At 36.7% G+C, this 15772-nt stretch overlaps 1 protein-coding gene across 7 annotated transcripts in view; it reads left to right on the top strand.

Annotated features, from left to right (window-relative positions):
* Positions 1-7213: 7213 nt before the first annotated feature.
* Positions 7214-15772, top strand: part of LOC125673871 (four and a half LIM domains protein 2-like) — a 49948-nt gene continuing 41389 nt past the window's right edge. For 2 of the 7 annotated variants that reach the window (XM_056158590.1, XM_056158588.1), the window contains exons 1-2: positions 11193-11364; positions 15146-15231. In XM_056158590.1, coding sequence (XP_056014565.1) covers positions 11320-11364; positions 15146-15231 — 131 coding nt within the window. In that variant the 5' untranslated portion in view covers positions 11193-11319. Of the gene's footprint in view, positions 7417-9288; positions 10056-11192; positions 11365-13909; positions 14266-15145; positions 15232-15772 lie in introns of those variants that run through there. The other 5 variants (XM_056158587.1, XM_056158586.1, XM_056158591.1 and 2 more) reach the window with 5 other exon arrangements.

Here is a 15772-nt window from a genome sequence, read left to right as displayed (position 1 = left end):
TAAAAGTTTGTAAGTACATTGTAATTGGGAATTCACACATTTCTTGTACACATTAAAAAGATGTATCGATTGCGGGTCCAAACATCAGGTACCTGTGCATTTTACTTGTTCAAGACATTACGAATTTCTCCTCACAGGATGATGACTGTACAGGTTAACAGGTTACCTCACTACGTGAAAGGAAATGTTTCAGAGGTTTCAGCTGCTCGTGTAGTAAAATGGATGAAGAGTGATGATATTTTGTTTTCCATGTAGTGCAACCATGCAAAATGCCAGAAAATATATGTTTGATAAGATAAACGAATTCTGTGTAAACTCAGATTTTCTAAATGCAAGTCAAAAAAATTGATTTGGTTACTTAGTGTTTAGAGGATATCGATATCTACATATCTGTGTGTGGGCTGGTATCAAAATTGCCTCGGTGGGGTGCGTATCATTTTGTACACATCGTCCTATAGTGTATCCAGCAGTTACCTTACACAGTCCAAGAAACGTGTGACACGTGACAGGAGCCACCAGAGAGAGAGAGAGAGAGAGAGAGAGTCACACTTACACTTGTGCGGCAAGCCATTTGTGTCGCTCCTTGATTGGCGCCTTCTGCTTTCAACAGCTGTTTAAGATGTTTTTATTCCCCTTGGAGTGTTTATTTACGTGTGTACATAATTCTGAACACTTTTCTATAGTGTTTCTTTTGTTTTAAGTACTATTAATTTACTTTGTTAACATGCCATTAGTGGACCTATCTGATGGAACTCATATGATAAATAAACAAATAAAAAACGAAGAAAAATAAATAAATAGATAAATCATTTTTCACTTCTACAGGTATTCACATGTACAGATATGTTCACAGAAAACAGTATTACTGACAATGAGCCAATACAATTCCTTACCATAAACACTTAAGAATTGAATACATACATTACTTGTAGGAAGGGTCACACAGCTAGGAGAGAATTAGTCTGAGAGAGAGAGAGAGAGAGAGAGAGAGAGAGAGAGAGAGAGAGAGAGAGAGAGAGAGGTTTATACTATTTCCTTTCTGATAATCATTAAGTACGTAGAAGAAACTGCACCCCTTCCACCCCCACCTCCGCCGTGTCAATGGAAACAAACCTCAAACCATGTACGGTTAAAGGCATAATTGAAAATAATTAAAATTACATGCATGTGTTTCGATAGTTATAAATGCTAATGAATTGAAAGCTAACCATTTGTTAATCTCTCTCTCTCTCTCTCTCTCTCTCTCTCTCTCTCTCTCTCTCTCTCAGATCAACACTTTCTGAAGAAAGGGTTTAGAGAACCATCCCTGTTTATGAAAAGCAGAAGTAACCCCTGTACACTTAAATTCGATGTCTATTTTATCTATTCCAAGGATCTGTTTTGTTAGGTAAACTTGTATATACAAAAATTAACAATGCAAGTTGTTTGAATACAGTAAGCGCAACATTTCGCCTCTTCGTTGATGGCGAGTAATAAACGTAAGTGAAATTGATCTCGTAATGTCAGTAGGTCACACTCATCCCATAGACGCAGGTAATGTCTGAGGCTTGAAGTTTGTGGAATTTAAAAGATTACATAAACTCTCGTACTACCGTATACGTTGTCAGGCCCCTTTAAGTGTAAAAGATAAATAAATATTTAGGAACAGTTTGTAGTCCAATAAAATGGGTGCTTAAGCAGCATCTGAGCCAATATAACGTTATTTCCAACGTTTTATCTTCAACATTCCATCACTGCGCTCGTTTTTCTCTATCCCGTTTAATTTTCTATATTTCTATTCAAAATACGACCAAGCTTTGAACACCTTTTTCAAAGAACAGTTCACGGTAAACTAATTCATATTATGTATTATGGTAATAAAACATATCTACTGATATTCACATTCTACTACAGAGAAAGTACACGTGAACGGATGTAGTAACAGTACAGAAATTGAATTAGATTTCAATTAAGTCCATGAAGATCACACTTTCTCCATTCTCTCCTTTTAAATTCTAAAAAAATACTCCATTCTCTCCTCTCGAATTCGCACCTACTCCATTCTGTCCTCTCGAATTCATATGTATTCCATTCTCTCCTCTCGAATTCGCACCTAATCTGGCAATATCTTTTCTCGATTCGCACCTACTCCATTCTCTCCTCTCGAATTCGCACCTACACCATTCTCTCGAATTCGCACCTACTCCATTCTCCCCTTTGGAATTCATACCTACTCCTTCCTCTAGAATTCGCACCTACTCCTTCCTCTAGAATTTCGCACCTACTCCTTTCTCTAGAATTCGCACCTACTCCTTTCTCTAGAATTTCGCACCTACTCCATTCTCTCCGCTTAAATTGAAAGAAGTTGAAACTCACATGATGTGATTCTAATTTTAAAATCATAACTATCGAACGTCATCGATTATTTAGATATGATAAAAATGACACACAGATAATATCATATATTTGTGTGTGTTTGTATAGATGATTTGTGAATTTTTAGTTGGCATCTTCTGACAGAGTCCAGTGAAGACTGATTTTTGATAACTTTCTTGACGCCACTACACGTTTTTCTCATTAAATTCTTGGTCAGTGGAGATATTCCCGCTCATTCATTATAGAAGAAGAGAAACTGATCTTGGTACGTGAACCTTTTGAGCTATGTCCCAGTCATTGCGGTTTGAGGAAGAAAGAAAAGATGGTGTTTTTAATTGTTGTCTTTCTTACATGGAAATTCATTAATGGTGAAGTGGTAATTTGGGCTCCGACATCCGCCAATTCGATCAATTGATAGACCCGTGCAGTTTTGCCAACCGCGTGAACAAAAATATGTCTTAATGTAACCACCAGATATATATCGCACGCGCACTTGTTTTCGGAATATGTACAGGAAAATATAGAATACCGTTAACTTTGCTTTCGCCTGGCCATTATTTTCCAATCTGTTTTTACAGTCTTTCTGGATAAAGGTAGGTTCAGGTTTCTAAACATTTAGAAAGATAATACCAATTGACTCTTAACTCCTCGTATCATTAACCAGAGGAGTGTGTAACTATTTTGATTTCTTTATACATGTAGGTACTCAGATACAAGTATATGTTGAAAAAAAAAAAGAACAGTACAACATTTAATTTAATACACTGTACAAGTTTCTATATATATGAGAAAATTATGGGTTTTTTTTATTTCAAACACGCGTTGAATTACATGTATATTACATTTTCATTAAATAGTAAATATTGGAGAAAGTAGGGAAAAGGATGCCTGTAAATATAGCCCCCCCTCTCTCTCTCTCTCTCTCTCTCTCTCTCTCTCTCTCTCTCTCCGATGAATTAGTCATTTATACCCTTTGAAACGTGTGTGAATGTCCGTCTCTCGTCCTTCATTAAATACAAATATAGTATTCCATTAGTATTTTGCTTCTGTTTTATTTGATTATATACAAGCTATGCAACTCTTTTTATTAAAGAATGGATGATTTTGAAACGAAAAAAGCTCTACAATTATAATAATATCGTAAGCCGAGGGTTTTCGCTCCACTGTATCTGTAGAAGACAGGAGCGGATCGTAAACTCTTGGCTTGCGAAGTTGGTATAATGGTTAGAAGACCTATTTTATGGTATGTTACATGATAAAAATGCAACAGCAAAAATTGATTTCGGTCTTTTACCCTGGCCAGATGTATCTACATCATTTGAAATAACCGGAAGCGGAAACCATTAGCGTACACACGGCTGTCATCCACAGCATTGAATCAAATTCAATTTGGAATCCTCCAACCCAACCTTTGGGCTGCAAATGCTTTTCAAGTTTGAACTGAAAATGGTTTTTCCATTGTCGACCAATACATTTTTATATATTTCACCGTTGAAATCTCCACGGCTTTTCATCCATATTTTCCCCAAGAAAAGCAGCTCCAATCATGATGTAAACAAACTTAAATCTACATTGATATTTGAAGACGTATAATAATTTGATAAATCATACCCTCATGGCTCTTGAGAAGAACAGTTTTAAAGAAATATTTTAGATATTCTTAGTTATTTTAACCGTTAACCCTATACTTGTGCATGTAGTTTCCCCCTGGTGTCCACGAACTTGAATTTACGCTGAATGAAAATTTCGCGTAATAATCTAGCAGACCGAATCATTGAGAAGATTTTAGAAGAATTACCGCGTGTATTCCTATGTAATAACTTGAACCTCTCGTATATCCCCACAATGACCCTGGGTGTCACGAGATAAACACATTTGAATCCGTATACTAAATAAAGAATTCGACTATTCGTACCATTGTGATATTCTGAATTCAGAAAGTTTTCTAAGAATTTTCCAATACATTGCTATCCATGGACCTTCATGTGGTCCCGAACAGGTACCAGAAGTCATGCTGTGGACAAAGTTGAATATTTATATTTCATTGTTTCCGCCTATAGATCTGTACAAATTCTGATGCATGGTAGCCAATTTTATCGTGAATGCATTGCAGTTGTAAACATTACGTGTATGGATACAAATAAATATAGCACGTCTGTTGGAAATTTCAAAGTAATTCAAAGTAGAATGTAAATATATAAAATAAACATCATTTTTTGAAAATACATGAGAGCATGAACTGCGATGCTTCAAGCCGACATCAGGGGCGGATCCAGGAATTGTGGTTAGTTAAGGCCGTTAGTTAAGGCCCCTAGTGGGTCCAGGGCGAAGCCCTGGTGGGGGCGGCCCAGAGGGACAAAGCCCCCGAAAGCTCCTGGATTTTACAGATTTGATAGGGTTTGAAATATGTCTCCTAAGTAGTAATATTTACTATTTTCTGCCATTTTTAATAAGGTAAAATCAATAAAATGACGCAAATTTGAAGGGTTTTTTTTTTTGGGGGGGGGAGGGATGTAAGTTCTGCCAATAAAAATCCTTCAATAAATCAAAAGTTTTTGTCCTTTATTTCTCCGAGGGTGGAAGAAATTATTGCTTCTTTTATCGTTCACATTTTTCTAAACAAATGACCACGATTTACCTTAATTTTGAAAATTTTAGGGGTGGGGGCGGTTGCGCCTCCCTTAAAACCGCCACTGGATATACTTCATGAAGAGCTTCATAAAAAGTGTGCTGTTGTGAAGTGTTAAAGTTCATACCCTCATGTAATTTTAAAAATGAAGTTTATTTCTTAAATATACACTGCTTGAAGATGTCTACGTATTACTTTGACATGTATAGTACTTTTATTGATCTTGAGAAGATTCTCAATGAATTTATAAAAAAATTCTGGCTAGGTAAAATTGAAACCTATTGTGGTCCCGTCTAGGTCCGGGGTGGGGGTGGGAGTACATTCATTTGAACGGCCTTGAACTCCTCTTGTACCCCGTCCTAGCCCCATTTTTTAGAGCAATATGAAGAGTTTACAACAGACAAAACGTTATCAGAACAGCTCACGTGAGCATGCATGTTGAGTAAAAACAACAAAGTCCAGTAGAATGAAACTCATTTAAACACCAATGTAAGATATGGACTGTAGCTCTCTCGACAAAACTCGGGATCGACAGAAAGCCACATTTCTGTCACTATAAGCTACAGTTCTGTCACTATAAGCCGCAATTATGTCACTATAAGCCACATTCCTGTCACTATAAGCTACAGTTCTGTCACTATAAGCTACAGTTCTGTCACTATAAGCCACAGTTCTGTCACTATAAGCTACAGTTCTGTCAATATAAGCCACAGTTCTGTCACTATAAGTTACAGTTCTATCACTATAAGCTACAGCTCTGTCACTACATCAGCACGATCATGCGTGACGTTTTACAAAAACACTTGAGCCTAAACATGCATGTTCTTTACGGCATATCATTTAGTGATGTTTAGAGAAAATATTTCAAGTACTATTTGTATCATCTAAAAGCATCTAGGGAAGCCGTTCTAGTTCCAGAATTTGGGGATTGTTTTATATGAGTTTTAGCTTGCCGGGACGAATATCATGACCCTGATGTCGGCGGCGGCGTCGACGTCACACTTTAACCTTGCTTACATATGTATCTTCTGAACCAAACAGGTTCATAGGGCTTTGATATGTCACATATATAATTAATCATAATTACAATTAATTGCTTGTTAACCTGTACATGCCCCTCGAGGGTCCTTGATTGGTGAATAAACAATATATATATCCTTATGACCCTGGCTTCCATCAGATACCGATTCTTGTGACCTAGTGATGTTAGATTTGAACTTTGACATACTTTTCTAAAGCTTTAATCTTGGACATATCCTTTGAACCAAGTGGGATAGGGATTTGATGGTTTCTTTAGACGCCTCTCAACCAGCTTTTCATTTGTATCAAGACTTGTGACCTTGAGCCTTGACCTACGTTACAAAAACATCACCCTTGGTTATATCTTTTGAACCAAGGGGGAGCAGGGAAAGTAGACTCATTCATATTACTTACAATTAATAAACAGAAGAACTAATTTTACGTGCGCTCACTTCTGAAAACGGCATCACTGTATCCCCCCCCCCCCCATTATATAACATGCGCGGATACAGATTTTTTCCGGGGGTGGGGTGGGGGGGGGGGGGGGGGGTGGAGGTGTAAAGGGTCTAATTTAATCCAAAGCTCAAAATCCTACTCCTAAACCGCGCGTGTGTGTGATCCTCCAGTGCAATTATGCAATTTATCGGTTCAAAATTCATTCCCGCTGCCATTTACAACGTCGGGGCTTAATTTAGCCAAAGCCCTTCTGCCTGATAAATGCTTGTATACTAGTTTTGTTCTATCAATCTGTAATGATGAGCTACATGTATGTAGTGACAGTCCAAACTCGGCCAAAGTCAGTGACTTGAAGACAATGCAGTAGCATACAGCACCGTCAGTCAAAGTTTTGCATTGTCCAGATGTCATAAAAAGAAGTTTAATTAAAAGTGATAGGTTTATATATTGATAAGATGAATCCTAATATATATAGTTAAACAGCGAGTATAGATAAAATTGTTACGCCAAATAACGGTATAATTATGTTAAATGTTAATGAGAGAAGGATTTCAAACAAATCTTTCCTGTATACACTTCCTTGAAAAACACTTTGTACATAAATTATTTCTTTAATTAGCGCACAGTACAAATGTCAATTCTTTTTCATAAATCTTGATGATATATACTTCGCTAATTCCAGGGGAGAGGGGCTTCTTCGACACACCCTGTATAGATCTTGCACACGTCTACACGTGTATAATAAGTCGTCATGCTTAAATGCAACATGCACTTTCAAGCGTTTTTTAATTGTAGACAACAACTGCGCCCCATACCTTGCCCAATTTCTGAATTTTTTTCCGATGGCGGGAGCAGACAGCGAAGGATTGTTGATTCTTGAGGGGACTTCGGAAATAGTGGATAACACCTTTACTGATCGCGACAGCGGGGATACACCCCTTCTTTACAAAGAACCGGTAAGTAACCTCGATTCTTAGTACGAAAGAACGAGATAACAGGTGCCCGTTTGTACGCAGACCTCTATTGTCGCGATTGAACGTCATTGTAATTAAATTATGCTACATGTTTATGACCACCCACTACATTCAAGTCCTTCAAGTTTAATTTTGTTAATTTTAATTAACAAAATTCTAATTAAAAGATTGACATATCGAGATAATGATACATTGATCTGCCTTTCTTTCTTTTTTCTTTCTTTCTTTTCTTTCTTTTTTTTTTTAATAAAAGATGTAAAAAAAAAGAAGAAAGTATTACTTCGTGATTAAATCTTTAAAATTGTATACAACATGCAGTTTCAAATATTTTATAGCAAAATTTCTATTGATGTATTGATTTTTTCCGCAGCAGTTATCAACAGGGGCAGGTGAATTACGTATTTTATCATGTGTAATTCTTTCTGGCAAAATGCACGCTTAGGCATGGATATATATTGATCGTGGGTTTGATGGGTGTTTTTTTTTTTTTTTTTTTTTTTTGATAATCAAAAAACTTATATCCACCTGCCTATTTAAAAGAACAGAAACGTTTTCATTTATTTTTATTTATTTTTGGGGACTGAATATTTTTAACAAAGTTTTACTAGGCAATTTGTAAGGATTTTACCCTTTTAACCTAAACTCTACAAAAAGTTAATTAGGCATACTATTTAAGCATGTCATTTAGTGAAGTCACAAGGTAAAAAAAAAGAAGATTTCTCTCTAATAGTTTTTGATCCTTTCACCGTATCATTCCAAAGATGTTAATGTGGTTTTTAACGACACACAACAATTGTTATTGAGTAAGTACAGTGTTTGACTTGGCATTGTTAAGTCCTAAGGTAAATAATTTACAGACTGATTATGAACCAAGCTTACACAATGCGCCCTCAATTTAGGGAACGGGTTTACAGTTTACACCACAGATAATTCTTAGTGAAACAATTCTGTGTTTTTTCTCTCTTTCATTAAATGACTATAGCTAGGATACCGGAATAGGTCACAATGCCCTAAGGTGTGTCGGCAAAAACATAAAGATCTCCAGACTTATTATGTTTTTGTTGGTTTTTTTTTTTAAAAAACCCAGCCATTCGGAAGCTTATGAGATGAACACACCGATTTATCTCCCTTTGGATGCTTTTTGAGTTATTTCCCTTTCGATGTTTTTTGAGATAGAGGAAGGAATGGACAGCAGGGGGCTGTTAAATTGCAGTAGTGTACTATGAAAATAATGATATCTGTATACTTCTGAAGAGTTGAAAGAGAGAGAGAGAGAGAGAGAGAGAGAGAGAGAGAGAGAGAGAGAGAGAGAGAGAGAACCACATATAATAATTGATAAGATGCTGTAAAAGGTTTATCAAAGTTTAGATGAATCAATTAATGAGCCCAAACTTCTGTGACATTGTGTTTTTGCATATGAGTTGTTTCCCTTTGTTTAGATAAATAGGCTATACTAATGTGCAGAGTGGTAATGGATAACTTGTCTTCCTTTTAAAACACAGATGCATACATACTTACTCCCTAACTGTCTGAAACTCTGAGGGTGCTTGTGTGATGTTGCAGATATAGACCCCTCTTCCCCCCCCCCCATCTCTTGAGTAGAACCAATATTCCGATCATTAAAAGCTGGATTGACAATCATTAAAAGCTGGATTGACGATCATTAAAAGCTGGATTGACGATCAATAAAAGCTGGATTGATGGAGGCAATGTAGATAAATTGCTATGTCCATGGAGAGTATCATTAACATAACTGATAAGTAGCCTGATGATTAAGGTGGGATTTGAACCAGTGACGTGTTAATTTGTAATCTTATACCATTGTATTTTACCACTTGGGCTCAACTTTGGCAGATGTTGCAGAAGACATGATTGCTTTAAACCAACTGTCTGTGGTGGTTCTGGACTGATGAACAACACACTATTGATCTGATTGTCCTTGATCCTTAATGAAGAATTGCAAGGAAGTTGAATTGATTCCTCCGACTGCATCATACTCTCAGCATTTATAGAGCTCTGAATTCACCACAATGGTTAACCCTAGCAGAACAATATAAGGGAGAGAGAGACCGCTTCTGAAACATTTCAAGCATTGGGATATGTTTCTGCTGCTTTCCATTGGAAGTTCTTACATAAACAGCTGTAATATTACTGTAGTGTGTGATATTATTGATTGGGTATTGTATAGGCTTGACCTTAAGAGTGGACGCTGGAACTGCGATGAATAAAGCATCAGGTGGGATCCATAATCCGCCCCTGTCGATACATGTTACATCAGAATACAATGAAAATATACAAGTATTTTATCTTCTGAACATCCAGTACACTGCAGGGAGAATATGAATGAGAGAGAGGTGTGAGACACATCATAAAAATGTTATATAGATGCCTAGTAATTGATCAAGTCTAGCAGTATAGGACAGAATGGTATAACAAGGGAGCAGGTTAAAGATGATAACGATCTTTGAAGTCAGTATAGGCACTCTTGGAAATAGAATCTGCAGGCGCTGAATTTAGTTGTTCCTCACCAGGTGGAGCTATAAAACTTCCCGACCCAAGTGTGATATTTTGACAAGTTTATTCCCAGAAGTGAATTCGCTGATGGATACATAAGAATGAATGTAAGTTTGTGGTTAAATTCACAGTTTTATTCATTTGATGGCTGACCGTAGATTTTGCGATTAATGCCCTATGGCTGATTCATTAAGCATGCTTGAATAATAAGTCTAGTAGACTATTACCTTTAGATAAAGTCTAGGTGAGATTTATTCTCTCTCTCCACTCGTAGTCTGTTTTGATACGTAGTAAATTGGATAATGGAAAGAGACCTTCAACATTTCATTCACTTAAACTAGGCAATATGTATATTGTACAGAATAGAAAGACTGAGTTTTATCTGCTTAATCATCTGTCCAATACAGCCCGGTACTTTTTGTATCTGGTCGCACATACTTGATAAATAAAAATATGGCCCAACCATTTATCCCTGTGTTGTCTGAATAAAAACCATTCATGTATATAGATATAGATGTACTAAATTTTTCTGGACATGTGTTCAGATTGTGTGGTTACCTAACGAACATGCTCGGGAAAAAACAAAGCACTTTACAAAATGTTCACTTTCCATTTGTTTTATGGGGTCTACCCTCTCTGCACTGCAATTTGACGATACTTTTATAATCACTAATTACCGGCCTGATAATTATTGAACAGTTATATAACATCCCCCCTGCCAGAAAGCTGAAGAAAATCCTATCATGAGACTGTAACAGAGATGGGAGCATCTCTTAGATTGATGGCAAATCTCCTTGACAATATCCAATCTGTATTGGGAACATTGTTATTGATGATCAAGCTACCTCTCAGTTTCCTTATTTGGCTGAATATGACAAGAAGAAATTTTAGGCGCTGCCATTTAACAGTTTGGAAAGAAATGTTCGTTCTGTCACATTAGAAATGTATATTAAGGGATTAGCTTACTTTTACCACGAGCTGGTGGAGATTTTTAGTCGGGACTCCGGGATTGTTATCAGAATTATTTACTGAGAGATTTGATGGTATGCAATCAGCATAATTGCCTTCTGTTTCTGGTGAAAGGTCCTCCAGATGACATCTTATCTGGCCTGTTACCAGTAAGGTCATCAGAGAGAATGACGATGAATTGGTGGCCGAAAACCTGGGTGTTGTAATGGTTGAGTGTGTGTATAAGGCTGATTGCAACCAACACCAGATAACGGTGAACAAATATTGAACGTTGTTGAAATTTCAAACATTTAAGGAGTTGTACTACAACTTTGTGGCCTCTGGGGTTAAATTTCACAGGTGTGGCCTCCAGGTGACGAAGGCCTATCTTTTAGACATGTTTGATTGTTTGGATTTTACACAATGGACCTCAAAAATGTTCCCAAAATTGTAATTTCGTGTGTTCAGGTTAGTGGTAATAATTGTTTTACACATAGTTTCTAATCTTAACTTTTATCAATGATATAGTCACATTGCTATCTCTGTCAAAAGTTTTGTTGATGCGGAATTTCATGAGAAGTGTAATTTTATTCATTGGTCGTATATTTTCATGGTCTGACACGACAACCAGCTAAAAATAAGAAAAATCAGTATTTAAAAAATAATTAGGAAACCAAGAGCAGTACTTTCTAATTGTTGGAAAAAAATTGATAGGAAATGTAGAATACCTGAAGTATGTGCTGTACAGGTATGCAGACATTTCCACTCCTATCAAGTTTAAAATCTGACACCATCAGTATATCTCTAACACAATTTAATCACTTAATTTTAGTCAGTTTATCAAACTAACCTGGTTAAACTCACAATTCACCAAACAAACATCATACAGACAGATGGACAAACAGAAGCAGTTAATCTGTAACTTGTAACTTCCCATTAAATCTTAATTTGAGCATGACTATTTGAAATGACAGATTTCTCAGAGAGGAGTAGTCCAATTGCACAAGGACTTTGGGATCCTAGTGGATAAATCTTGGTCTTGTCTATTGCATATTAAACATCCTTAGCAAGAAAATTTCATCCCCAGCTCTAGATGAAATGTAGCAAATTTAGAACTATTCCTATGCAGATCCAGGTCATTGCATGCATGAGAATATAAGGTGCTATATCATGCCAGCAAATACTGTCACTGACACACGACTTCAGTTTTCTAAGTCCCATCTGAGAGATTCCACGATTTGAAAGGGTAGCAGATTCACTTGTTGTAGGGGGGGATGTGTTTGTGTGTGTCGGGGGGGGGGGGGGGGGGGGGGGGGGGGGGGCATATGAGCTCCATCCCAGACTGCAACATACCCAGTTCATTGTAAGATAGGGAGCAAGTGTTCTTTTGCCAAGAGCTCAGCGTTAGAAGTCTTTCAGAGGAGACCATGAAATAAGGAGGCCTGTGCATTGGTTAGACATTGACACAACAGAGAATCCTCACTGCTAGATGGACCTGAGTGGGAAACGGGTCTAAATTTGTGTCACATCGTCCAAACCTAGAGACATGTCTAACACTCAAATTAATATATTCTAACGAGTAAAGTTTCACAAAGCAACAAGTAGGGGCTCATATGACTTAACTACTCGTATATCTGTCGTGGTGGGGACTTGAACCCAGAATCTACCACTTGTGAACTCTATTGAGCCGTTATAGTGGTCACAGGTTTGAGAGGTGAGATAACCAGACTTGTGAACTCTATTGAGCACCGTATAGTGGTGGTTTGAGAGATGAGATAACCTTGTGAACTCTATTGAGCACCTTATAGTGGTGGTTTGAGAGGTATAGTGGGGGTTTGAGAGGTGAGATAACCAGACTTGTGAACTCTATTGAGCACCGTATAGTGGTGGTTTGAAAGATGAGATAACCAGACTTGTGAACTCTATTGAGCACCGTATAGTGGTGGTTTGAGAGGTGAGATAACCAGCTTCTCAAAATGTCTCCTTAATCATTAATTGTTCGTCTTTTACATATAGTAGTTATAACTTAAACGCTGCATGACTGCTAGGAATGGTAGAGAATCAAACTCGGGAACAACTGGTGAACACACAACAAATGTCTATATTCACTTCAGAGGAAATTTCCTCTTATAGCGAGGTGTACATTTAGTAAAAGATTTTATTGACAAACTTATTAACGCTATGGTTTTTTTTATTGACTATGTTCATCTTTTGACATTTGTTGTCCTTTGATGACAGGAGATTACCTTATTAAGCAGTCCCTATTAAAAATCTGTAGAGATAATTAGGTGCATCATGTACAGACAGTCCAATATCATTATTCCAAAATTAGAAATGAAGGAAAAAAATCTCTTGATTAAGTGCCATATTATTGAGTACTTAGATCATATTGGTAGTTTACACTTCATACTCTCCTGGGGGATGGGGATGTGTGTTTAAGTCTAGAGTTGAGGTTATATTTAATAACAAACTCTCAGAAATGTGGTGGTTTGAAAGTTTGATGTGTATAATTTGCCAAAAGTAATATTTACTCTCTCAGAAAGGCTTTGTATTCTCTCCTCTCTGCGGGGAGTTCTTGATCATGATAAACCACTTCACTGACCCATAACCAGGCATCTTACGGAGATTAGCACGCTTTGATTAGGGTCTTTAAATGTGTACATTTCCACTCTTTTAATTACCCAGCATGTTCAACCACTGATAAAAATAAAAATTTTCCTCTTCTTTATAATACTAATTGAAATATTTTTCCCTAAAGGTCTGATAGTAATGGTTGTTCTAATGTATATATATATCAGTGCTTTTTGGGGTTTTCTTCAGTGAGTCATAAATATATGTAATCCTAATGGTTGCTCCATGGATTCACTTGAAAACATCTTTTGGTATATCAATTGAATTAAAACAATCCCCTTCTGACGAGCTTTTACCTTTATAACGTGGATTCATGCAGGCATTATTGAACTTCCGAAAAGCTGCACCGTGTAGACCACAATTTATGCAGATAGGTTGTACTCATCCACTTCCTGGGGTTTGCTTCTATCAATATTTATTTCTTACGGGGGATTTAAATTAAAAGCAATGGGAATTATGTAACAAATATTTCATTTTTCTATATAGCATTGGCATGCACTCCGAGTTAACAGGGGGAGTATTTTATTCATAAAACCGTGCAATATTAACGTACAGGTGTTTCTTTGGCCTTTTAATTATAAATGCAAAATTAGGTAATGTGGTTCCGCCTCTGTTGGCACATGACGACTGATAGATGCGATTATGGCAATATACACAACTACTCTTTATTTGGGGAGTGTAATGCATTAATTTAAGCTTGTATTTGAAAAAAAAAAAATGGAGAATATCATGGCCAGGGTATGTATGATTTGTGATTCCCCAAATTCATTCACTGACTTGTTTAATTACTTCATGAAGAGCACCTGTCTGATAATTAGACTGAATATTGAAGAAATGTGGCTAATTGTATACATATAGTATATATTATTGTTTTAGTATCTTGATGAATTCTTCAAGTTAACTTTTTTTTTAATAATTAAAATTTCCAGACTCTGATTGTACCTTTGTAACATTTAAAATCTTATTATGTTTTTATGTTTTAATCTAACTGTTGAAAATTTATATGTTTATAAACTAAGCCCTGGTCGTGCAGATCGTTGTGAACTTTGTGACAGCTAGTGTATACGAATATTATGTTAAGGCACATCCATGTCAGTGAGAACTCGGAGCAGAAGAGTGAATGACTGTGTAATTAAGGTGCATCCATGTCAGTGAGAACTCGGAGCAGAAGAGTGAATGACTGTGTAATTAAGGTGCATGCATGTCAGTGAGAACTCGGAGCAGAAGAGTGAATTACTGTGTAAAACAGGGTGATCAGTAATTTACTGATTGAAATGTTTCAGCAAGAATATCTAAAATTCATTAGATCCCCCCCCCTGTCTACAGGTAACTTTTGATCATGTCTTCGCCTATCTAGACATGCCAGGACCTCTGTTATAGGGCCTCATTTGGAGGGACCCCTTACTTTCACTTTTAGTGCTATACATGCACTTTGTATCAGGTTTGATGATGCACTTGTAATTTTGTAGGGCATTGTGGTCTGACGATGCATTTGTAATGTTGTAGGATTATAGTGTTCTGACGATGCTCTTGTAATTTTGTAGGATATAGTGGTCTGACGATATTCTTGTAATTTTGTAGGATATAGTGGTCTGACGATATTCTTGTAATTTTGTAGGATATAGTGGTGCATGAAGTGGATGAAGGACAGCCATGTTTGGCCTGTGGAGAGAGGTGTCAAGGTTTTACTCAGCACAAGTGGAGGTAACCATTCATAGTATATTATCATGATTACATTACAAACACAGTCAATATTACCCTGTGTCATTGGCTGATATCCCTCGACATGAGTCCATATTTTAAACCACTTATTGAACTAATCAAAGTCTATGTGTAGCGGTCAGCTGTGTTTGATTGCCAGTGGCCAGATATACCTTGGTAGAGCACCTTAACAGAGATTGAAGGGTTCCGAGTTCGAATCCCAGTCTCGTTCGTTGCATTTTCTCCCTTCCAATAACAATTTGATATAATAGATAACACAACTACAATGTCACTTTAATAATTAGTATACATATATGTGCTGCAGCAGTAGATTGATTGCTTATTGGTTTGGCTGATCTGCCAAATTGTTTGAAAATGCAATATGTAAAGTTACAACTCCTAATCAAAACACTGCAAATGCCCATTCCTCTGTAAAAAAAAAAAAACCCAAAAAAACCCAAACTGCAAATGCATCATAAAATCCTAAAAATTTGGGATTATACATTGATGGCTCATATTTTTGTGATTTGTACTTCTCTGTTGC

This window comes from Ostrea edulis, chromosome 3 (genome assembly GCF_947568905.1).
Source record: "Ostrea edulis chromosome 3, xbOstEdul1.1, whole genome shotgun sequence".
Lineage (NCBI taxonomy): Eukaryota > Metazoa > Mollusca > Bivalvia > Ostreida > Ostreidae > Ostrea > Ostrea edulis.
This window is presented reverse-complemented; position numbering and strand designations above follow the sequence as displayed.